Source organism: Temnothorax americanus, unplaced genomic scaffold, assembly GCF_048541705.1.
Source record: "Temnothorax americanus isolate GAGA-0224 unplaced genomic scaffold, ASM4854170v1 Scaffold14, whole genome shotgun sequence".
NCBI classification, from domain to species: Eukaryota; Metazoa; Arthropoda; class Insecta; order Hymenoptera; family Formicidae; genus Temnothorax; species Temnothorax americanus.
In genome coordinates, this window is record NW_027509275.1 from 1,946,512 (window position 1) to 1,972,005 (window position 25,494).

The 25,494-nt window shown below is 33.7% G+C and overlaps 3 protein-coding genes across 8 annotated transcripts in view; 1 reads left to right on the forward strand and 2 right to left on the reverse strand.

Moving 5' to 3' along the window:
• Window positions 1-25,494, forward strand: part of LOC143894637 (sodium-independent sulfate anion transporter) — a 153,381-nt gene that overhangs the window by 12,121 nt on the left and 115,766 nt on the right. The gene's annotated exons all lie outside the window — the stretch shown is intronic.
• Window positions 6,851-12,466, reverse strand: Engase (cytosolic endo-beta-N-acetylglucosaminidase). 6 transcript variants are annotated; one of them, XR_013256137.1, is made up of 10 exons: window positions 12,087-12,466; window positions 11,269-11,414; window positions 10,918-11,194; window positions 10,394-10,840; window positions 10,131-10,305; window positions 9,814-10,032; window positions 9,300-9,697; window positions 9,013-9,198; window positions 7,591-8,936; window positions 6,851-7,317 (listed from the first exon to the last, which is right to left on the reverse strand). XR_013256137.1 is itself a non-coding variant. In XM_077401092.1 (9 exons), exons 2-9 carry the CDS (start codon window positions 11,282-11,284, stop codon window positions 8,828-8,830), a joined length of 1,827 nt encoding a protein of 608 aa, XP_077257218.1. In that variant the 5' UTR covers window positions 11,285-11,414; window positions 12,087-12,466; the 3' UTR covers window positions 6,851-8,827. The 6 variants fall into 6 exon arrangements, 5 of the variants coding, with proteins under 5 accessions (XP_077257218.1, XP_077257222.1, XP_077257220.1 ...); XM_077401092.1 differs by having other exon boundaries at window positions 6,851-8,936; XM_077401096.1 differs by lacking the exon at window positions 11,269-11,414 and having other exon boundaries at window positions 6,851-8,936; window positions 10,918-11,247.
• LOC143894658 (uncharacterized) lies at window positions 13,673-25,107 on the reverse strand. The gene is made up of 4 exons (XM_077401134.1): window positions 24,084-25,107; window positions 18,995-19,137; window positions 17,987-18,275; window positions 13,673-17,516 (listed from the first exon to the last, which is right to left on the reverse strand). The coding sequence occupies exons 1-4, from the start codon at window positions 24,151-24,153 to the stop codon at window positions 17,302-17,304; spliced, it is 717 nt and encodes a 238-aa protein (XP_077257260.1). The 5' UTR covers window positions 24,154-25,107; the 3' UTR covers window positions 13,673-17,301.

Here is a 25,494-nt window from a genome sequence, read left to right on the forward strand (position 1 = left end):
GAAGCGAGCGTTTTGGAAAAGGATAGAAATAAAAGCATTTTATATAAAGCATAATAAACGAAGCAAAAGCATATCTTACGACTTACATGAAGAATTTCAAAAAGAATAATCTCTAAGTGTATCAAATATTGCTAATATAATTCAACCAAGCATGAGTACATTATATTTGATCTCTAATTTTTATTTTTTATATTTTTCTCTTTACTGTGTTTTTCACAGACTCCGTAATTTTTTAATTACTAAATTCTTTTTTTCTATGTGCTTCTTAGAATTGAGATATTGAGGGAATTCAATAAATATTTTAGCTTGAAAAATGAGAAAATAGTTCAGTATCTTAAATGTGATTTTTATAATCATATTATCATATAATTATTTTTTTCTTAATATAATTCAACATGCAGATCAACATTGGAAAAAAATTCAGGATACATAATTTGGAGATAAATGTTTTGAGAGAATCTACGTTTTTCCCCGCATCGTCCGCGATTATGATATACGAAAAAGAAGCCGGCATCCGTTTTCTTTCTTTTTCTTTCTTTCAGTACTTAGCTAATTAGTTTTCTTTATGCGCTGAGCACACGGCAGAGCCTCCTGTAACCTTCTAGAGCATATCTTTTCGCCTCGAGGCGCATACTTTCGTGTGTTGCTTGCGATATATTTTTGCACGCAACGACAACGGAGCTAAGAGCAAGTGAATGCCACGTTCCAAAAATATGCAGCGCTTAAAACTTTCTTGAAATTATCCGTTTTCTTAATAAATTGCGCGAGAATTATTCGACGTAAGTTAATTTTAATATCTTTAAAAAGAAGAAGGCAGAACTGTTTTCGTAATAATACGTAATACAACGTTCCTTCTAAAGTGAAACTTTCTTCCTAATTATTTCCGTATACCAACCACTACTTCCTAGTCAGGATAAAAATTACAATGTAGAAATAAATATTTTTCGTAAAGGGAATATCATCTTTCGTAAAGTATATAATTGTCGGAGACCTAAGTACTAGAGTGCTAGTTAACGTGTGCAGGAGAGATAATTCGCGAAGCACGACGAATACAAGCTGAGCCGCAACAACGCCACGTAGTCGGATGCGGTCCGGCACACTGAAAAGTTAATCGCGCGCGCCTCTTTACGGTATCCTCCTTTACTGGTATACACGTCGTTGAAATGTCTGCTCCTGTCTACGTGCAGCACGCATTGCACATTGCCCGGCCATTACCTCTACACAAGTACGTGCTACATACAGCAGGAGCTTGCCGTATACAGTGCTGTACGAAACCGTTAACGTACGTAAGATGCACGATAACGTGCATGGAATCTCTCACTTTTCACTGCTCCTCTTGCGAAAAAAAGCAAGAAAAGAAAAAAGAAGGAAACTAGGCACAAAAATGTATCGAAACGTATCTATTTCAAAATCAGAAACTTTCAAGAAAAAGGATTTAATGTCTGCCTAGTTCTCTTATTTTATATTTTTTAAATTTTATTCTTTCAAATACGTTATACGTAGATGGTTCTCAAAATGTAAATTATATTTTATCAATTAGTATATTTCTTGAAGAAATTACTACAATATATAAATGGGTAACTGAATTTAAGTATTCAATATAGAATTCAAGAACTCTCTGTATCTTATGAATTCAATTTATATGCAGATATAAAGCAAGTTTAAATTTTGTTAAATAAAATAATTATCTCTAGATATCAAAGATATATTCATTGCTATTTTACTTTAGTGTTACTGTTAGTGTAACTTAGGAAATTTAACCCTTCAATTTTTTCCCGTTCTAATAAGTTCTATTTTCTAAAATAGAAGATTCCGTGTCGAAAATTATGAAGAGAAGAGAACTCTTTTTCTCCTGAAGAATTATACATTTTCTCTTTTCGAAAATGTTACGTTTCGCGTATCGCATAAATTCTATTTTGATTGTTACCTTAATTTATATTTTATTTTTAATTATTAAAAATTAAATCGACTTGAAAAGAAAACATGAAAGAAATCATATTACATAAGTAGGATTTTAAGATTCGCTGGGTTCGTAGAAAATAACAAACAAGCACTCGCATTACGTATATATTGTCTGGATGTTTAAATTAAACGTTGTTCATTAAAATTGAAATTATTTTTCGAAACGTTACGAATATCTAGAATTCTTCTTTTCGCGTATAGAGTTTGCTTCCGCGCAATTATCTCTTCTTACAACAGTATGTTACAAGCAAGACTTCTCGACATCTCGCATACGAAACTAAGCCAAGTGTACGCTTACGTCACAGTAAAATGAAACTCAAATTATATCAGCTTGGAATTTCAATAATGGCACTTGCGCCACTTCCAATGAATATGCTGTCCGTTTCGATGCCGTGGTCACTTCTGATTTTCTAATGACGATTTATTAGCGTAATGATAATTTGATCATCAATGCTATTAACTTTTATATTATAAAGATGGTCGTAATATTGCAATCTTTTCTTTCGCGCTCGCTTTCTCGTTGGAGCTTATCGTCGACAATTGTCTTGAAATGGCGTGAAAGAGTTTTGCATGAGCAACAGAAACATTATTAAAACTAAAGGCACTACCCGCATATTGTTTCAGACAAATAATTGACGGTTATTTTAGCATTATCTTTTTTAATCAAGTACAGTTTAAAAAAATTCCCCTTATGCAATTTTAACATATATATTTCTTTTTAACAAACTTACCTATTTTGACTACATATAAAATATGTAATTTTGGGAATGAATTGAATGAAAAGTATACGACATATTATTAAAAATACATTTTATAGCTACAATAAGAACAAGAAATAAGAACAAGATAAAGAGAGTTTAACATTTTTCCAAAAAAGTTATTACATTTTGAAGAAGACACTACATAAAAACTCAAAAAATTATATTCTTTTTTGAAAAGTTGAAATATTATCTTCCTTTATTTAATTAAATTAATCTGTTTTTTGTGTGTGTGTGTAGACAGATGCAACACATCTAAAAAGAATATTTTGCATCTCAGATAAAATCTTTGAGATTTATGCTGTCCAAAGATTCGTGGCAGTAAACATTTTATATGAAAGATATAACGAAATAGAAAATTTTTTCTCATTTCTCAAACATAAAATTATATAAATAAATACGTTTTTAAGTACATCAATACGGCATCAAATGCCGTATTATTCAATCCATTCTCATAAAATTAATTTCTTCGACATACACTTAGGGCAGTTAAATCTCTTGATATATTATATTTGTTTTTCCTCAATATTTTCTTAACAAATATATTTTATACAATATTTGATTAATTAAAGTATTATATTAAAATATTATAATTAAAATACTATCAAAACGTTAGAAACAATATAGTGCTTTAAGTCTAAGTATATCAGTCTTAAAAGACCAAACTAACTTTCTACTGTGGTACAATCTTCTTTTCGCTGATGGCATTCGATATACGTTAAAATAAGCGTGTAAACTCGATAACACGGTACGCCACTGAGATGAATTCTCGGTACGCTTCTATAGAGGTTTCTCCGCCGCCTTTCTAAAACGGCATCCATCGGAGAAACGCGAAAGAAAAGAAGCCGAGCCCTGGAATCGCCGTTTGCCGCTGTCTGGGTTCCTCTCTCCGCAAATTGTCTTCGGAACGATCCGTTTGTCCGGGAAGGCGCTTCTAGACGCGTACGTAAAATTGCAATCGTAATCAATGGTAGCGAAAGTTCCGCGCCGCATTCGTCATTTCTTTTACAGAGCTACTTAATTGCAGAAGTGACGTAATAACACAATTGAGAAAATAACTTCTTTAATTCAGAAAAAAGGAGCAGTAGTTTCTTTCAGTTGAACTCGAAATTTTCAAAATTAGGACGCAATGGAACATTGCGGAGCTTATAAAATTAAGATTGTATCGCGCACATCACAAAAATTACAAGAAATAATTATTCTTTTCTTCGGATTTTTTTGTTAAACCGTATAAGTGCAATTAGTTATTTTTTTTTATATTAACCATCCAATACTGAAACTGTTTTTTTTTAAATCGTGCATGTCATTTTGCGTACAGAAAATATTCACATAGATAACTCGAAATATCGACAGTTGAACTATAAAATAAAAAAAAGATAATTTAACCAGAATAATTAAAAAAATATATATTTAAAAAAGAGATTAAAGAATTACAAAATTCAAGAATTACTTTATTGTATAAGAGACTAACATTGAACGAAATTAGGATCAACGTCATTTAAATCATTTAAATCAATCATTCAAATCAAATTATTTCTGTCGGATTACTATAGCTCATTTGAATAATATTGATACGTAAATCATATGCCTGCTTTTACTATCAAAACACAACAAGTGCGTCATTTCTATACGGTAGTCACATGTTATGGAAAGTAACAGTGAGTATAAAACGGTTAAGACTTAATCCTTTTCTTTCCCGAACAACAATCCCCTACGTCAGTATAATCGCGTACGTAATTACGTGGGAATTGGGAGAAAGAAAGATTACTGTATTGATCAAGAGAATTTTTCTCACAGATGCCAAAACGGATTATATATTCGCAATCGTCAATTATCCGATGAGAAATTTCTTTTTTGCTCTTGGATGACTTATTCTTAATTGGACAGAAACACGATCATAATGCAACAATGCAAAAGTCTGATGGACACCACTTCGATAATTTTTACATTGTGTTTATTGAATGCGCTTAGCGAGGGACACCTTGTACATGCCTGTAGAAAGTACAAATGTCACTGTAAAATCAATTTCTCGCGCGCACCTTGCCTACTTGCACATTTTACATACAATATGCGCACGCGGTACGTGCCACGGGAGAAAGTTTTCGACATTTAGCTTACACCGATCGACAATTCAATTTTGTCACGAAGAGCTGCGGTTATCCTGTGTTCTAGAAGCCCATTTGGTTTACAAGATCATATACTATCGTCTGATGTCGTACATCACATATCCTTTCTAAAATGGACTTCCTTGTTTCTCTCGATTTTTCAAATAAAATTGTCCGTAATCATCCGTAAAATTGCACACATTACCTAATCTTTATAAATAAATTAAAGCTAATCTTTCACGTGTGTGTTACAATATTTTCTTCTGGATCTTTTAATGCTATTTTATATATCTATATCTGATAATTTAAGACCTTTTGAGTATAGTTATTATAATCATATGGTATATATACATACATTTGTGTTTTTCTGAATGCTTATAAAACCTTTTTTTATATTTTTCTAATAAATATATGCATTGACGCATATGCAAGGTATAAGATATAAGTTAGACACAATATATATATAATGAAGTTTTCTCCGCCTCCAGGATAATAATGCAAAAAATCATAAGCCTTTCAGAAATAAATTTTGCTGCGTAATCCTTGCAATAATACGCGAAAGCTAATATAATTTTGTCCGTTCTATAATTTCTCATTTCCTTTTTCTAAAAAAAGTTTGTGCTCAAGGGAAATCTAAAAAGGCAATAGAAATTATTAGAAATTATTAGCAGCGAGGGATTGTTCGCAACCGCGAGCATTCCTAAAGAATGAAATAATCTGACCTTTTTCACGAGCACCGTAGCCGTTTGAGAGAATCGCGATCTATCCATGCTCCAACTGATCGCTAGACTTTAACAGTAATATCAAATAGACGAATAAATAAATTATTATAAAGTCAACTGTTTTAAAACTTGCATAAACAAGTATAATTAAGAAAGTAGAAAGTGTGTGCATGTGCGTGCATGTTGTGTATGGGATGAGCAACACAGTTTCCATTTATATCTTTGTTAGATTTGAAGATAGAAGAAAAAATCTAAGAAAAAAGTTACATTTTTTCTGTTTTTTTTTTTTAAGGTAAATTGATTTAAGGTGTGATGATGTAAATTCTTTTCTAAGATAATTTTTATATATAAGATAGAAAATATATAAATATAATAAAATATATTTATATTTATAGGGATTTTCAAAATTCTGACTGTACAATCTTAATGGTTCTGTCAAATAAAAAAGATTGTTGTTAAATGAGTATATCCAGCTTGAAACAATAAATTCATGACTGCGTGTGATGTGTGTGACTGCGAATGATAAATTAAAAGACACGAATATATAAATTTTCTTTACGCAATAATTCGCTAACACGCTTGGAGCGTTTAAGATTGCGCCATTAAGCGGGATCCTGAGGAAGAAGCGATTATAAAAGCCGGTAGAAATAACGCGCGCGCAACGTAATATACCATGAATAATTCTTCTTTTCGTGGAACAGCGGACGATACACGCCGAATAATCGGTGGAAACGTTACGGTCGCTTCACCTCTTGTAAATAATTTATAAATTATTGAGCCAGGAAGAAACCCTCGGTTCGCGTTATAAGCTTCGCACCCGGAAGAAAATAACGAATATTTCTTTACGCGCATCTCTTCTTCTCATTTGCATCAAACAAGCACTGAAAATGGTAACGCTATAAAAAAATATATAAAAGAAAAAATGTGTGCCAAATATATATTTCTCTCTAATAAAAGTTTTTCTCTGAAAGATATTTCTTTGTCTGACAATTAATCTTCCACAAAAGAAAAAAATAAAAAGTAGATATAATTTTATGGCATGAAAAATAAGTGAAATCACGAGGGAAACCAAGTATATTAAATTCTTTGCGTTCTAGAATTCTAGATCGACTTGATATAATGTTTTGCGGCAGTCTTCCGCATCGTTCTTCAAACATTCGATACGCTCTGCACGATAAACAAACACTTTTCTCTTTTTTTATCGTATGTGTGCACGTGCGTGCGTGCTTGCACTTACGAACAGAGAAAGAGAATAAAAAAGCGAGAGGGTATCCAATATATCGGGAATAAATACACACATACATACATTTTAAAATATATTTTAGAAATATGCTTAAAAATATATAACAATACACGCGTTAATTAGAATATATTTAAGAAATAGTGTCTCGCATCGCCCCGTGTATCTTTACGCGAACGAACGAGTATTCGAGTTTTTGTAACATATACGTGGGAATATTTAACAGAGAAAACGAAGTTACTGTAGCATGAAAATAAAAAAATCGCGATGTGTGTAATAAAGAATTCTTTTATATTAATGCAAATTAAAAAGTGCAAAATGTATACACGACGCATTACATATACGTGAATAAAATCCTTTTTCTTGAAATTTTAACGAGAAAATCGATTCACACAAAATTCCCCGCGATAGATTTAAGGAGGCTCTTACCTCGATCATAATATGACAGATCTTTATGAAATTAATATATGTTGTAAAGTGAACCACAACGGACCGATGCCCAAAACTTGAGCATAGGTTGACGATAAAAACTGTAAAAATATCAGTATTGAAATTCGCATTTTTAACACAGGGCATATGGTAAACACTAAAATTTTTACCGGAAGTGATGTATTTTCTTGGCAAGTTTGCGAGCCAGGTAAACAAAAAACTAAGGAATTGTAGTTAAAATAATAATCTTTCTAATGATAAGAAGAAAACTTGGTGTTGACGATGAGTTATAAAAGATATTGTAGTTTTAATATGACGTACGACAGGTTAGGCGAATGATCTTCCGAGTGTCAAAATAGCGCGAAGTTTCTAACCTCACTTGCATATGTCTTTTCTCTGCGCTGTATGGTAGCGGCATAATTATTCTCTCGCGCATTGACAACCTTTATTTTCGCGAATTTTCCTTTCATTTTCCCTCTCAGCATTCTCACGTTATATCTTTCTTTTGGCTCCATCTCTTCATCGCATCATTCGCTACAACGCTACACGGCTACACCTCACTTAGCTGCAGACTGCTACAGACGACGTTGTGACACGCGCATGTTCTGCTCTTTAGCACTGACGTAGTCAACTGACTTATTGTATAAATTTTAATATTTACACTAATAGAACATATAATTTACTCTTACACTATGTAAAAATCATTATTTATTTTTTTATTTAATTTTCCGATAATTTTATAACCAATTATTAATGATAATTTTTCGGTTGCTACATTGATTAGAGCAGCCGGGTAAGAGCCTCCTTAAGAAATTCGCAAGAACATATTGTGCATGCACGTCGTCGCAACTGACAATGAGTAAAGTTGGAAAGCGTCGGCGACTTGATTGCACAGCACCGGAGGGTCTCAATGCAATTAAATATATATGTGTATACGTCTCATCTTCTCAGTAGGCGACACATTGATTACAATGCATATATCAAATACGCGTGGCCGCATGCCCACCTTTAAGCACAAATACCATTCGTTTAACCGTGTGAGTGCGCAAATGCCGATGATTTGTAATATCCGGTGTAAGAAGTTGGCCGCGTCTAAGTGGCTGTAACAGAATTCGCATCCGCCGTGCCGTTGCGGCATGCGTTTTGCTATATCGAAGAATGCAGATATCCTTGTAATAGAAGTCTCGTTAAGCTAACGAATTACTTAAGATGTCAAAGATGTCAGCTTCGCCATTGAATACCGTGGATAAATGCTTGCCACAGGCGAGCAATTTTGTTTTTATCCATCGACATTGTCGCAGGAATGTTTTTAGTCGTAGTACAACTTCGCACCTGATCCCTCGGTAGAATGCCGGAGTGGTCTAATAAAATCGAACGATTGGTCTATCGCGGAACAGTTTACGCGCGCCTTTCACCCAAGTGACTCTCGATCGGCAGAAACGAGAAGGAGGAGGAGCAGGCGAGGAAGAGCATCTAAGGTGTAATCGTTAAGGAGCGGTTCTGTACGCAATCCAAGGACTTTGTGATATGCTTTTATCATGACGTAATACGTTTACTATGCGCAACTGTCTCGCTCTCGCGCGGAATCTTAATATGTAACTGTAAAGCCGGTCACGAAACTCTCGTGCTCTCCAAAACGATCTCGCCTAAGTAACACTCGCACTCTGTCAGGAAGGATACGCCGATCTCATCCACGGTCCTTAAGGTCGTCAAATAAGAGCTATAAAAAATACAGTCAGTTGTAAGACGAACGATTTAGCGTCAATGCTGGTTCGACAGTGACTCGTTAAGCTTACCATTTTCTCCATTTGGAGTTCACTCCGACAGAATCGTACGGTAGGATCGATTTTAAATTACCGTTGTTACCCAGGATTAGAATGGGATTTTTGTTAAACTCGATCGACGAGGCGGTGACCTCAGGTCCTGCATAAATGACGGTCGCATGAATATCTTGCTTCGAATCGATATGCACCAAGAATAATCTGTAACAAAGTAATGGTATATATTGAATAATAACTACGCTTTAAAAAACAAATATTTTTTTTTTTTACAAATTATTATATTTCACTGGATATATTCTCACCTGTGATGTAGTCTAGGATCTCTGGTGACCAGCTTCAAGCATCCACCGCCGTTGTAGGAAAATTTATCGCAAAATTCGAAAGTATTGACATCGACGGCAGATAATTTGTCTTCAAACTCGACGACTTTACCACACACTCGTATGATGTTCTTTCTATTTTCGTAGATGCGTTCTATACGGGTTTTTTTCTTATCGCAACTGGTGTCGTTACTTTTATTATTTTCATCATTATTATGTTCTTCATTAACAACATCTCCAGGAAGCGTTCGTTGAGTTGATCGCGTAAATTGCAAGTATGGCACAGGAATTGCCAATTGCAGTTGCTGCATTCGCAGATTGTAAAATGCTTTCTTTTCGGGTGTGCTTTCGCCGTTTATCATATACGGCTCAAAATGTTCCTAAACGCAAACAAACGTGCGCACGTGCATGTGTAAGTTAATTTAAAATGTATCGCAAATATTTTAACGAAAATTTTGAATTAATTAAACGAGACATCTTATTTATTATTATTTACCTCGCCATTATAATAGTAGCAGATACCAGCACCTCGACAGAAGGAAGTTTTAAATGTGTCGTCTTCGAAAATGGGTACGTGTACGTATAAATAAGGGAACAACTGAGCCCAAAATAAATCTTCTAGAATTGGAAAAGCGCTTGGACCAAAGTACTCGTGTGTCCATCCAGGAGCGAAGATAGCAACTGAAAGCCCTTGTTCCCGTATCAAGTTCAGCGCCTTTAAGAATAAAAATTTATTTTTACTATATCTGAATTTATTGCAAAAAAATAAGGTAACGATACGCGTGTAACGTGTGATAGAAGTAAAATATTTACGTATGTTGAGTTAAAGCCGCCTCCTCCTGGACATCCTCTCCCCCAAACGTCTAATCCAACATAAATATCCTTAATATCGCGACCCAATTCTTTTGCGAGTAGACGACTACTGATCAGTCGCGATTCCGTCCAAGTATAATTTAAGAATATACCATCGCAGTGCAAGAAAAATTCTCTAAAATAGAAACAATTGTTATTAAATATGTGTCGATAGAACTGAAATGTGAGAACAAATGATACGCTAATAAATTAAGGTACATTACTTGTTATTGTCATTAAGTTCGTTCTGCCAGTTTAATTCACCCTTATTGGTCACACTGTCGTACCAGATAATTTCAGAATTTTCAATTTCGTTGTGAATGCTTTCCGTTAGATACTTGATGAAATAAATCAGATTATCAATATCCTCTCGCTTGATCTTATTTTCGACGTTCAAGAGCCAGCCCTCAAATTGATAACTTATTGCAATCGATACCAAAGCGTCTGCAAATTTTCTCGCATCCTCTTGTGACGCGAGAATCGTGTCCCAAGTGTCATTGTTCCCTTCCGTGATCACGGTACCCAAGACTTTTACACCGTGACGATGAGCCGCGGTGATCCATCCGCAGGGCGGGATAGTCACAAAGTGATGACTAAAGTAAACGAACGTGTCGACAATGCTCCAGTGATAAAATACATAAGAATCGTGGGAGGTGGAACCCTGTAGGAATCTGTAGAGATATAAAACAAACACCGACATGATTACAAATCACAATTGCGATTAGCTTAGAACATTTTGTTAAATTACCTGTCTTCGAGATAACCACCTTTCATATCGTGACAGACCAGGGTTCTGGGTTGCTCGGCCCTGTCCACCCTTTCCAGCGGAATCTTTTGCGCGACGACATCTGAGCCTCGGTACACATAATCCACCGATTCTGTGATGTATGCCAATGGTGATTCTGTTAACCCATCCTCCAGGGTACTGTACAATTCTGCCAATGTGTTAAATGGCAGGGATTCTCTTGCCTCGACGCCGCTTGCCATCCCAGTAGTTTCTGACACGCTGTTGCTGCATTCCATGGCTGCAATTTCAATTTCCCAACAGTAGACTGACGTAATGACCCTTCCTGTGCAGCTATCACCGGAAAATACTCACGGTTACGATAACTCATTCTAGAAAAAATAGTTCATGGTTTTTGATATGTTGCTCTGCGGTGAAATCACAGTTCCAATTATCTAATCTTTCGACACTGTTATCTGCCGGTAGTTATCGTGGAAGATGAATGAAAGCGAAGCAGAAATCTGTGTTAACCCAGTAAGCAAAATGTCAGCAGGATGCTAACAATTTATCAGCACACCCGAGCAGAATATCGCGACAGATTGTTATTAATCGCTGCAACATTCGGTTAGCAAAGTCGGTCAACATAATTTGACAGTGGATTGCCGAAAGAAGTTGAACAAAATCTATCACTTCGTAATCATTTAAATGAAACATATCATTATATAAAGTGGCTGATTTTGTTCGATTTCTGCAGTCAATCTGCCATCATATTTTGTCAACAGATTTTGTCATATTTCTGTTGACGTTCTATGAAAAAAAATTGTAGCAGACACTTTGCAAAATATTTTTGACAGACTGGGAGTGTCACGGTTTTGTATTACTTAGATATTTTAAAATATATATGAAAGAGATCTAACAAGTCTTTCGTTGAAAATAATTTAACCTATAAAATACTCCAGTAATTTAGTAATTTTTGTATTAATGGCACGATCTGTATAAATACGCTGCTCGATGACGATCGTCAGCCAGTAAGATATAGATAAGATTTTATTTGCAAATATAAGTATTACGAATTAGAGTGCATACCTTATTATCAATTCATAGACAGAAAATGAATATTAACATATTGTTATTATGCATATTTTTTATTTAAATTATTTTATGACATATATACTAATTTTATGACTACTAACTCAGTAAGCACAAACTGCTCGCAATATGACAACAGGTTGACAGCAGATTTGCTTATAATTATTGCAGATCCGGTATCATCTGTATCCGCATTAAACTCGTGTTCATGGCAGAGCCTGCCGATATAATCTGACAGCAGATTGTCGACAGAAACCGCATAGAATCTGTCTTTTTGTAAACATTCAAATGGTTCAATTTCTGCACTCAATCTGCCATTATAGAGTCTATTAACAGATTCTGTTATATATATCCGTTGGGATTCTATCGACAAAATTTGTAGTAGATAATTTTAAAATCTATCCTCGACAGATTTAGCTATCCAGGATTCCAGGATATTATCGTTATCAACACAATCTGTGTATGTATTGTAGAATATATACAGCGAGGTGAGATCACAGACATATATAATGACAGAGAGAGAGAAAAAGAAGCCTGAGAGTAGACATGTTTTAAATGGAAGTAGAGTGGAACACCTACTTAGCGCCTCTATATGCACAAGCACGTGTATATTGAACTACGTAGCCATGGCCACGGATACTTTCAACGGGTAACAAGTCGTCTTTGATTCTCGGTTTTGTCCCGTAGCGCTCCAAAATAATATCTTACGTGAAAAAAATAATATTAAATTAACAGCATTAGTTAACAGCAGTCTAATTAAAAATAATCCTGTTAATTCAATGACAGTATTGATGAAACAAATATATTATACTCGTGTTTCAATGAAATGTTATTCATTTTATTAATACTGTTATTAAATTAAATAAAATTATATTTATTTAAACCGTTATTAACTGATGTTAATACATCATTTTTTTCTGTATTAAAATTCATTAAATCGTGACATAAGGATTTTTTCTAATAAAAGTAATCACTTTTTTAAATAAAATAGTTTATAATTGCCTATCCTATCGCGTTTGCGTTTAATAAAAGAGAGTTCGTAAAAAGCGCTTCACGAAATAGCCATATATTACCGTGATATAGCCGTCGCGAACAATTAAAAAATTAATTGAGTGGAACTAACCAATTCGCCAATTGTCCACTGAAACTGACAGTAATGTAATTAATAAACTGTATGTAAAAATTACAACACTAAATTACCCGAGCCGTTCGATTCGACGATTTTCGTGCTCATAATCTGGAAGTAGCGGTCGAATCGCATTTCTATCGATGCAGGCTTTAAAACGCGAGATGTATTTTAATCCGATCGTGGAAACTTAAAGAATAAGTTTCTATCGCGCGTCCGTAATACTACATCTTTCCACTTCGACTTCTTCGAATAAATAAGCCGCGCGAAATATTCACTTCGATAAACACACAGCCGCCGCGCTTCAATGCGCTAAATCACGGAAGGATAATCAAGCGTAAAGTCGATAATCTTATTCAAAAGCTCGATCGTATTTGTCATATTAACTCAGTCACGTTAGACAAAAATCGAACGAAACCTTGTTAAGAAAAAAATGTTAGCAAGCTGAATTTTAGCACATATACCTCCGTTTTTGTATAAGATTGAAGGGGAAAAAAGTTTTATATAACATATATATGTGTATATATAAAATGTAAGATGGTAAAATATAAATGTCCATCCGTGTTTCATGAGATCTTTCTTTATTTGGAATACAATTTTTCTGCGAAGACATATGTGTATAATCGCAGGAACACGGATAGATACAATTCCACGTAAGATAACTGGAAGACGTACGAGATCGTTATTTAAGTGTGAACGAAAGCAATAATGGATGGTCTAAGGTATTTTCGTTAAAATGGTCCCGCGATGATGTGCCACTTTCGCCTTACGAGGAATTTTCCATAAAAAATGATTTCCATACATAAGAAAGATACCGTACACAATTATAAATTCTGTCAATAAACTTCTAAACAACATACAATTGATAAGGATGATCAAAAGTGTTGCAAATGTACGGAGTAAGGTGATTTTTATTAAAGATTGTTCTTTTCCGGCAGTTCTGATTTAAATTCCCTGGATCACAAACTATGGGATATGGTATAAAGCAAAGGACTACACAAAAAAAGACAATTTAGAATTCTTAGACACGCTTTCGTTATAAAACAAAAAATTAAGCATTTTGAGTAACTTACATAAATTAAGTCTCTTTTTTGTAATTTTCAAGCATATGTTTGCATTAAATTAAAATATTATGTTTAATTATATATTTATATGTGAGCAAAATATTGACAGAATTTATGTCGAGGTAATATACTATTATCGATTCGACGAATGAGGATTGTCAGTAACTGAAAGATTATCCTAAGAAATTAGATATTCTATAACTAACTTCAATAACTAATTTCCAACTATAACTAACCTTTGTATAGAGGAATTTTCAAAAATATTATTTTCATGACTGTCTGCTATTTACGATTCTTCTTAACAATGCAACGAATGTGTTATCAGTTACTTTGTTCATAGACATTACTATTAAAGAACACACACACACACACATACGTCGTTAAATATTAAATAAAGGTCATAATTGAAGGAACAATCGGATGAAAAATAGATATGTATCGTTTCTAATACGACAAAAATAAACGGACAAAAGAAAATTTTACAGTTTAAATTTTACAGCTGTCAATTTTTGTTGACAAGGAATAATGAAAAATTTAAAAAAAGTATGCGAAAAATTGTTTAAAAATTAATATTTGATAGATATTCCAAAATATTTAATTGATTTCACAGATCAAAGAGTAGTTTTTTTAATTACACAGAAATAATTTTCCTATTTAGTTTAATTCTTTTTTATGTTTCGTTCATTAGGATCGCTAATGAACAATGATTTAAAAATTGATAGAAACAGGAGACGCGATATCTAATTTTCATTGTTTTATATGTTTATCCGTTCCTTCGATTGTCTAAAATTGTCAAAATCAATAGTAGTAATCAGACATTCTATGAATCCTTATGAAAGAACAAACTCTCCGATCAAAACTTGTAAACCGTTAGACAAAATTATCCTTCGTGATGTATATGTCACATTGGAGACTACTTATCTACATAATTATCTATATAAACAATCGATTTCTTGTCGCAAAAGTATACAATCCAATCGTCACTTTCACGTATTGCCTGGTCTCTTAGTCATGAAAAAGAATATTGTTTCGATACGACTCACGTTGAAAAGTAACTTTTCAACACGATAAAAAACATTTTGGAAATATCCTTCATATACGTTTAACAAAGCCGCTTATAATAAATTACTGCTACATCGCTATTGTCTATATACTCAAAAACGGTATTCATTGTCAGACGTGATTATTTCGCACATCCAGGAGTCGTAGAAAGTAAACAATCTTCGAGACTAGCTGGAGAGTATTTACAAAATCGCGAGAAAGCAAGGACTGCGTTTACAAAAGTAAATATACCTATATATAAAACTATAAATGTCATCGAATACCTACAGTCGAACCTCCGTATTCTGAATATCTTAAAGCCTCCTTTAATTTTCTTAACATTTTCTCTTGTGTGCTACTAATTCTCATTATATGTATTATATCAGCCAAAATACTCGCATGATTGAAACGATATTTTTCATTCTACGTCATATGTCATTGGAACACGTGCAGAAATTGAGGGTAAGAGTTAAGAAGAGGGAGGGAGTTTGGTCCTGACATGCTAAAAATATGGAGATTTGACTGTAATCGTAATATTGCACATGATCGTCATGCGGGTTATATATATTCGATATTATTCTTTTTTTTTTAATACTTATTGGTTTTTTGGTATAATATGATTAGTTATCATTAAAATATTATATATTATACATTACTCCATATACATATATGTATGATGTAATATATAATAATATAATAGTAAATATCATATATACGTATACATATATATATATGATATTTATATACGTGTACAAAGATATATAATGTATATATAATATATATATTGTGCATACATGAGATATGTTAAATGTTAGGGGTTTTATTAAATGTCATCTTTCTTATTGGTACGATTTTTCACTTGACTACATTTCTATTACTGCGTTCAATCTTTTATATGTATCATGTAAATGTTGTAAACTATTGCAACAAGGGATTTCCGTTATTCGTCATTGGCATTATTCTATTGTAAATATGTAAGATTATGTATGGGGGTATATATTTCACACACCCACACACGTGTCACTACAATATTTGATTATGCACCTATTATTAGGATATGAGGTATGACGAAGAGTATTGTTAAATCTTTTATGTCATATTATTGTGATCGACTAGTAATGACTAAGCTCATTAATATTGTTTTTCACACGTACAAAAGGCGGACTGATGTACATGTGTTGTGATTAATTTATGGATTATAGGCCGTCGTCTACAAAAACATTCTTATATCGAATCTATACAGATACGAATTTTTTATTCACTGAACAAATCACTAAATTACTAACTATGGGATCTATAAATTGAATCCATATCAAATAAATTAAAATGGAAGAAGTTCACGTAGTATTTAAATAGAAAATAATAAGTTCTATCTTTTATATCTGGTAAAATGTATAGATATTAATTTATCAAAGGGCTCCTACGCGAAGAGTATTCAGTCTATCAATTAATGTCCGAAAAGATTCTTGATAAGGCCATCTACGTAAAAAAGACATTCAATCGAATAGGCTCTTTTTTCTCACTCGTTGAAGATTTTATAGGAAAAATCTAGACTAGACATTTTAGGACTATGCCTTCTACGCCGTTTTTGATTACATCCATGATGTAAGACAAATAATTGAAGGCACATCCTCGATGGAAAGAAAATGATTCTCTTTTATGATAAAAAAAAGACGCGATGATCCTTTAATGGTAAAGAACCGCTAAGCGCAAATTCTATAATTCTAATAATTTCATAACCAAATTATTTTGTTATATTTAAAAAGTATGAGATTACATATATATATATATATATATATTTAAAATAAATATTAAGAAGAGTTTGATATAAACGTCATTCAATTATTCACGCTGACCAATAAACTGTAAACGCCAGATCTATTTCCGATTTTCATCGTTACGTACTTTAGAATCAATCTACTCTCGGGGATCTGTTTTCCTTCGCAGGAATCTGTCCTTCTTTCAAGAACTTCTTGTTCTTAAAGTCACATTTAATTAAACGATTAAGCTAGCTTTTTGACCAACGTTAATAACATCGCAGTAATCAGAAGTCCGAGCAGGACTTTGCATAACTCGTTATCAAATGCTTTAGAAATTTTCGCCGATATCCCAATCCCGCGCCAAGTTGAAAACTTCGAAATCGCCGTCGGGTACCTCGGGTTTATCAGGTGCGACTAATATCTCGGGTCGCAGTGCCACACAGTCTCTCGGCGAGCATTCGATGCGGCCTTCGGAGCCGCAGCTGCATTCGACGCAGTTCCCGGTTGAGTGTGGTAGTGTCTCACCCTGTCGATACTCTCTTCCTGTAAATCAAGTTTCCTAGTACATACAAATTTCGTATAAAAAGGCTGGAACCGCGTATGTATATATGAACCGCGCGCGGTTTTTACAATATATATAAAAGAAAATATAGGCTGTCAAAGTATATAAAAGCTCATGCGCTTTTATCTTGCGCCGAGACGCTATGAATATTAAACGTACATTGTGTTCTAAGACGATGTAAGGTACAAAATAAATTTTAAACAAATCTTCAGAGATCTGTTTAAAAGATAATAACTGTGCTATAATAAAAATGTTTTGGAAAATAAATAATATTAAAACGTCTCTATAGAAATCTATTAAAATTAGATTAAATAAATATGTAATAACGTTTATATTTTCTATAAGTATATGCGTAATTAAATTATATTGTTTACGACGGTCGATATAAAAATATTAGAGATTTATGAAAATATTAAGAGAGATTAATTAGGAAAGAAAAATTAATTAATACCCATCACGAGGCAAATGGCCGGTGCAGAAGGCGTTGTGCTTGACAGAGTGCCGTTAAGTTCTTTATGTTCTTGTTGGCTGACCGACGAGTCAAAATTTTCGGAAGCCTCGAACCCATCCACAATGTCCGTACTCATTCCCAGGGATGAAGTGTAATTGCTTTCCACCGCGGTCGATCGCAGAGAAGACGGGTCGAGCGACGAGGCGGTGTTCGAATTATAATTTTGCCACCAACAGTAAACTTCGCCGACGACGCATAGGCAATGCGAATTCGCGTCGTACGACGGTATCTGAGGGAGGAGGTAATGCGTTTAGTAAAAGAGTTAGTAAGAAAAAAATATTAGCGAAAAAAATTATATAAAAATTCAGTATATGCTGATTATTATACGTTGGAGGATATAAGAACGAAATAATTCCACTTCTCGCATTTACATTATTTTTTAATGACAGATTTTTCGAATTTGGAATAGAATCTTTCTCAATGATGAGATGTCAACAATGTTTGAGTTACGAATAATTGTAAGAAGAACATCTTTTTCACGAACAAAACTTGAGAGAGCCAAATGGATTACGTATAGTTGCTTCCATCAGTTTATTTTAGTAAAGTTTACCGTAATAGAATCCCCTGGATCTCTGAGAAAGTTATAGTTACAGAGATATGATGCTAAAGATACTGAAACTGTGATAAATGATGATCCTTCTCAACACTTTCTCAACATTTAGGGAAAGATCGATACGAGAAAAGGAGAGAGAAAAGAGAAAAAATTCTTGCTTGCAAATGTATAAGTGCACAAGCGTATAATTTTCATCTTATATAAAATTTATTTTATTTAAAAATAAAAAATTTGTGTTATTATTAATACTGTTCGTTACATTTTTTAAACTAATTCTTATTAATTTTCAATATTTTTTTTCTTTATTTCTTGACGATTGATTGTTCGCTGCACTGTGCATACTGAAAAGAAATGTTCTCTATCGACATTCGCCAGTATTCTTCATCATTCGTTACCGTTTGGCTGTGAGAATAGGAATTTCCGTCTACAATGCACTTTTTGAAAAACGGGTCCTCTGTAGTGACGTCATCATCACCGTCGTCTCTAAACGTTACATCGTTTTCATCCAATAAAGCCTGACCTGTCGCTTTCGCAGGTGCTGTAACCAAAATGAAAGATCATCAATAGCTGATGAATTGCATGCTTTTTTCAGTTGCCGACAATAATTCAAATTTCAAATTTTCTTCCAGTCGAATCACTATTTATCTCAAAGATATGTGATTATTTTAAATCACTCGTTAATTTCTAATCACAGTTATCGTGCAATCTATCGTTTGTGTAGCATTCTTTTACGAAATCATACATAATTAAACGATCGTTTTAATTGAATCCGCTCGCGAAAATTTGCACGTGTGATACGAAAGCGTACTAATGTGCTCCACAACCCAATTTCATAATTAGAGCAAGCAATTATGACTGCGCCTTGCACGACTTCTATCGTGACCTGAGTCCAGTTGTACGAAAATAATTTTTTAAATAATCTTTTTGTCCTAGATAGAAAAGACTTGACATAGTGGAATTGTCGTACTTTTTTGAACTCTCAGGTATTTTGAACAATTGTATCGCGAAATCAGAATACGTTTAAAATATCTGATTTTCAAAAACAAATCAAAAGGTTAATAGATTAATATCTATTATTATATTCTCTGAAAAGTCCGATTCTTTTACGATAAAAATTAAGGAAGATTATTTGCTAAATTAATGTAAGAAATATTGACGACTTTCTAAAAGTTACATCTTTCTTTCTAATTATCCTAATTTTGTACAATTATGCAATAATGTCAAGCTAAAATTTCACTTTGTTCGGTGAGAACTATTTGTATATTAGGTCATTATTTTAGACAGTCGTGAAAGTTCATCGGACGGTCGTTCGATCGAGTAAGATCGAACTAATAAAATTGGTGTAGCCTCGACCAATTTTACGATGTAGAAAGTTCACACGTGGATTAAAAAAAAAACGATGTTTTAAATAATAAAAATAAACAGTCTAAAAAAAAAACAGAAAGTATACATATACTTTAGAAAGTTCCACTAATTAATTCCAATTAATATTACATATGATTCTGAAACTAATCAGCTAGAAATTTTTTCTCTCAATTCGTGAAATCACTGAACAATTATTGTTTGTTATATTGTAATTGAAAAAAATTGGCTTCAGGATTTTGAAGAACTATCTATACCCAAAAGAACACATATTGATCTTGGGTCTCTCAAAAGATAAAAGATATTGCATATTGAAGCGACGAATCTGATGAGATACAGAACATGGTGTATTAGGATAACGAGCGAGATAAGAGATCGATACGCGAAGAAAATAGGATGGTACGTCGTACTTAAACAAATAAATGTTGTAGCTACGTGATGAGCTATGAAGCTTTGGGACGACACTAGACTAGGATAGGTATTAATCAATCGAGCTTGTAGTTAACAGAACGAAAAAGGCAGTATACTTTCTGCTTTATATGCAGACGATGTGTATTTGCGATCTTTAATTATTTAGGACACCAAAATTATGGATAAACGATTCAGCGAATGCGCCAATAGATATGAACGAATCGACGAATAAGAGGGCTGTATGTGCATGCAAACAGCATGTACCGTGCGCACACCGATATTTTATCATATTTGCAATAATTCTTTAGAATTACGATAATTTTAACATACTCGGAGCATCTGTCGTGTCTAGATATTAGTGCACTTGAAATATTCAGAATTATACAGTTCTATCGATTTATTTAATATTGTATGACATTTATATATATATTATGTAATCTTCATCATCTATTATTCATCTTCAATCTTTGTGTGTTTAATCTTTTACACATATAAAACATTTATAAATATACTAAAGTTAGAATTTTGCGTCGTTTTTATACATATGAATATCTAGACTTAAGATTAATTTAATATTGCTTTTAAACTTTTTTTAAAAAGGAATTAATCCGAAATAAACCACGTCCAATAAAATTGCATTAATTGGGCTTTGAAAATTATATATTACAAAAGAAACGGATTTTTAGCTTTTTATATTGTTTATTTGACGAATTTATAAATGTATAATCTTGTTATATTATGACTTAAAAAAATAACGAATTTTTTTTTCACAAGACAGTATTTTATCTATTTTATTTTATCTATATATTTGTCAACAAAGTAACAGTTATTTAGTTTCAGTAACTTCTCGACTGTCATTTTGTGTATATTTACGTGTTGTAAATTATAAAATTGGAAGTTTATTGCATGAGTCCTGAGTTAAATGCAGCTTTTTCTAGGGCAAATTACGACGCTGAGCTACCGCAAACGAACGCAAAGTAATGAGTGACTTGGGTTTTTTCTCTTTATTTCTCGCTATTCTTCATTGCTACTGTGCAAGTCATTACGTGAGAGCGTGGAGAACCTCTATTCAAAAAATTCCTTTTGTTTCAAACCGTGCCTGACGAAAGCATTTTAAATTAGATTCTTAAATGCCCATAGGCACGCTGCAACGTATAACATGTATCGATATAAACCGCATTTCCTGCTTCCGATGTGACCGAGAAACATTTATCAGAGCTTCCAGTAATCAAGCTTTGATAGCTATATATTAGTAATCAAGTTTTGAAATACACGAATACCGCAAGTTTAAAGTTCTACGCTATTTGTATTTGTGTTTGAGATTCAAGTGTAACATATGTATTAATTCTTTAATTAATACAGATTTTTCAAGCATAAAAAGTTACTTTATTCTTACATTAGTAATATATAAGTACAGAGACACTCGTGCGTCACAAGATTGCTTTGACGTTAATTAAAAAATTTAAAGTAGAACTATTGATTAAATAAATTACTGAACTACATATATTCAAGCAAATAACGCGTTCTTGAAAAAAGTACCTAGATGCAATATACGCATAATTCCGAGTCATATATATAATTTTTTATTAACACCAATACAATATTTTTAACAAACAGATAAATGTAACAACCCGGCTTTTATCACTTTTTTAACAAATCGATTCTTGGATTAACAAGGTGGTCATTCGAAGAATCTTTTGAAATCGTGAACAATGCGGCTCTTCGTTAGCGAAGTGTCCGCTAAAGCGTCATTAATTCAGCAAATCAACTGCGTTGCTTTATCTCCACTGCACTTTACCTCCCCCTATCATATAAAATTAATCAATGGATGAGATATGGCTTGCAATTAAAACGTGTTAATTTAACTGTTATTACAGCTAATTGTTATTAATACAGTATCACTGACCAAACTAATTTATTTAACGCATCTGTAAATTGTGTGTGTGTGTGTGTTGCGCGAAATATCCCTGAATTTTTTTCACCTCTTTTGCAAAAATAGATTGAATAAAATAATTTTCAAATTATCTTACTGTATATCATTTTGGATACGCGAAACAAATCGTAGAAGTCTCCGATCGAGTATACGTTATTCGGACACGCATCGATTATTGTGAATTTGCAAACGGACTTGAAAGTGTCGCGATTACTTAAAATATAATATAATTGTAAATCTTGTAAATGCAATGCTTCGAATGGTGGTGTTAAGCGTTCTTATCTACGGCATGCAGCGTCCGCACGAATGTCGCATAATCAGCGCTAAATTTTGCCTATTATTCCGCGTGCATCAGTAGATGTTAATAATATCACAATATTCAAGAATCAATATTTTTGCCTCCGGCTATATTGGCGATTGAAACACTCAAAATATTAATAATTTTGTGTTTAATAATATTAGATCATCGCCCTTGATTATTAATTGCTCGCTGCATGATGTTATTATAATCGTATATAGGTACTGCACAAATAGATGATAATGAATGATGTACGACAATGGACAAATAATAACATTATAATATATTACTATATAAAGTAAACGGAAGAATTATAACGGGTTATTAATGATAATATAATGTATGTCTGTATTTCAAAAAGAAGCTTATTTTTTAAATAAATATATATTTAAGAAATAAATTAAAAATTGAAAATTAAAATATTAACCGTAAAACACTATGAAATATAATAGGATATGCCGTATTTTATCCTATTTTAGAACGCGCGCCATTCTTTTATAACATATGACAAAGAGTTTGGATGGGAAGGAGAGAGAGAAAGAGAGACAGAGAAAGAGAGTTATACTAATTGCCACACTGCGCAATATTTATTAAGCACTCTTATCAAACTTTAAAGTGCCGCAGGAAACAATATATCTATAGTTATCGTTACACATTTTGCGAATTGCAATAAATTAAAACATAGGTGTTTTCTTTATACAAGTAGAGCTTTTTAACAGCGTAAAGGTTGTAATTAAAATTTAAATTAAATTTTAAATAAGATCACCGTTTTTAGTAGCTAGAAAGTAAAATTTTAAACAAACGATATCAGTGACGTGTCTGATATTTAGAAAGGATATTCAGGAAAATGTATTTTTTCTAAAAATAAATTGATTTTTTTACTTTTTTATGCAAGTAATTTTTTTTAACAAATATTTTATTTTGTTACCAATTGTTAAATCAAATTGACTGCTTCGTATTTTTTATATTTTTATATATCAATCTAAACAATATTATATATATTTAAAAAAATGATTATTAGAACACGATATATATATGAACAGCAAGGTAATTCGTACTCTATAATAGCTGGGTGTTTTTCAGATGTTCAGGAGATTGAGAGTTGCAAAATTAATCCTTGCAGTATTTTTTCGATACGAAAGTGTGCTTCTATTCGTGTTTATTTTCACACGAGCAACAGCGTCGCGGATATATGGCGTTTCTCCCTCCGCGATTAAATTCTTCTTTCAAAATTTAAACATTGCACGTGCAATCTATATTCGTACATTTTTCAAATGTAATTACATTTGTTAAATGTACCAAGAAATTTAATACAATTTCACGAAACGCAATAATATATTTTTAAATTTAAATCTAAAATTTTTAATAACATACATCCTCTCATTCGGCGACAATTTGGGAAGGCACAAATGCGGCAGGTGTGCGCCAGGAAACATACGTACATTCGCAAATACGTGCGAAATTCGTACAATACACTCACCGGCTATTGAACGGGCGACGTGACAGCGCAGCAGATAACCGACGACGAGCAGCATCCGCGGGAGCCTCATCGTTCCGCGAAGCGTGGAATACCGTAGAGCCGGCTAATTTGGGGAAGCGCCGAATCGGCGAAAGGCACGTGAAACCTCGTGGCAGCTCTCGCGCGGCGCGACAACCCCCCCGGGACGAAGGCCACGGACGCGCGTTTCTCCCTCCGCGTCTTTTTTTTTTTTTTTTTCGCTTCTCTACGCTGACATTCGAGGTCGAGGGCCTTGAAACGGCCTTGTTGCACGGGCGACCGTCGCCGTCGCCGCGGAAGGCGAGTTCTCCCCCTCGGTAGCCCTTCGCCCTACGTGTACGCGCGGCTGCCAGCGCAGCCAGCGGTCGACATTCTCACGCCACGCACGTCAAGGTCCAACTGCGAGCGACCAATCCTCCCTCGATACGCCAACCGCGGCACGGCAGGTGCAGCGGGTCTCTCTCCTCGGGACTCGGGAGTATGCGCACCACGGGACCGTCGCGTCGCTTCGTCCTCTGTTCTTCTTCCTGCCGCCCCGGCTGCTGCTGCTGCATCCGATACTCGAAACGACGAGGATTCTCGCGAGCCGCGAGCGCGTGCTCGCAGCTTTCGAGGTTCGAGAGGATAAAGTACCGAGGAAGCTTGACTTACCCCCTTTTAAAACTTGAGGAATTCATCGTCCTGATTCATATCGAGAACGCATTTTTCTCAATCTTCCCAAGTATTTTTTTTCCAAAGCAATGAGGTTGCATATACCGTTCAATGCAATCATGCCGTCATTGCCGTTGCATTGTATTCTTTGATTAAAAGTTGATCTATTGGAATGTCTGAAATGCTGTAGCTATATCTCTCGGTATTTCGTAACTGGACTTTAAAGGTATGTGCTTCGATAAAATGGAGCAATGCGCAAAAAGATGAAAAAGATTAACCCGGGAAACGGGCGTTTGAATTTTTCTGCATAAATAATCACCTGGGGTGATTTTTACGCTCCAAGTCATTAAAGTTAATTACATATTGCATATTTTTGATTGTTTTATAATTTATTAGTATTTGAAGACAATATGTATATATAGATTTATGCAACATTGAAAAAAGTGCGGAAAACAAAACGAATAAATAAAAACGAAAGGAGCACATTAAAATTAATGTGACGTGAGCTTCATTTTTTCGATACGTGATTTTTCGTGTAAAAATCACCCGGGAAGCGCTTCGTGTTTGACATGCATTTATTTATGATACATATTTTCGTTTATACTTGTTATTATTAATTGGCTATTAACCCTTTTTACACTGTTTACATGGTGAGCAATTTTAACGTTCTTTTTAACGTTAATTAGGCTGCGTTCGGGGAGCGCGCTATCAGCGCTATTTGCTTATTCTATCCTTGTTTTAT

Bases quoted from the DNA above. Each gene is read 5' to 3' on its own strand.
- Engase (XM_077401092.1), bottom strand. The intron at 9,199-9,299 runs GTGAGAATATAT...ACTTTGTTACAG, and splicing joins GATCCTAGACTACATCACAG to ATTATTCTTGGTGCATATCG. The intron at 8,937-9,012 runs GTAAGCTTAACG...TATTTTTTATAG, and splicing joins AACTCCAAATGGAGAAAATG to CTCTTATTTGACGACCTTAA.
- LOC143894658 (XM_077401134.1), bottom strand. From the start codon at position 24,153: ATGAGGCTCCCGCGGATGCTGCTCGTCGTCGGTTATCTGCTGCGCTGT. The intron at 19,138-24,083 runs GTGAGTGTATTG...TTTTGGTTACAG, and splicing joins CGTCGCCCGTTCAATAGCCG to CACCTGCGAAAGCGACAGGT. The intron at 18,276-18,994 runs GTAACGAATGAT...CTCCTCCCTCAG, and splicing joins CCTATTCTCACAGCCAAACG to ATACCGTCGTACGACGCGAA.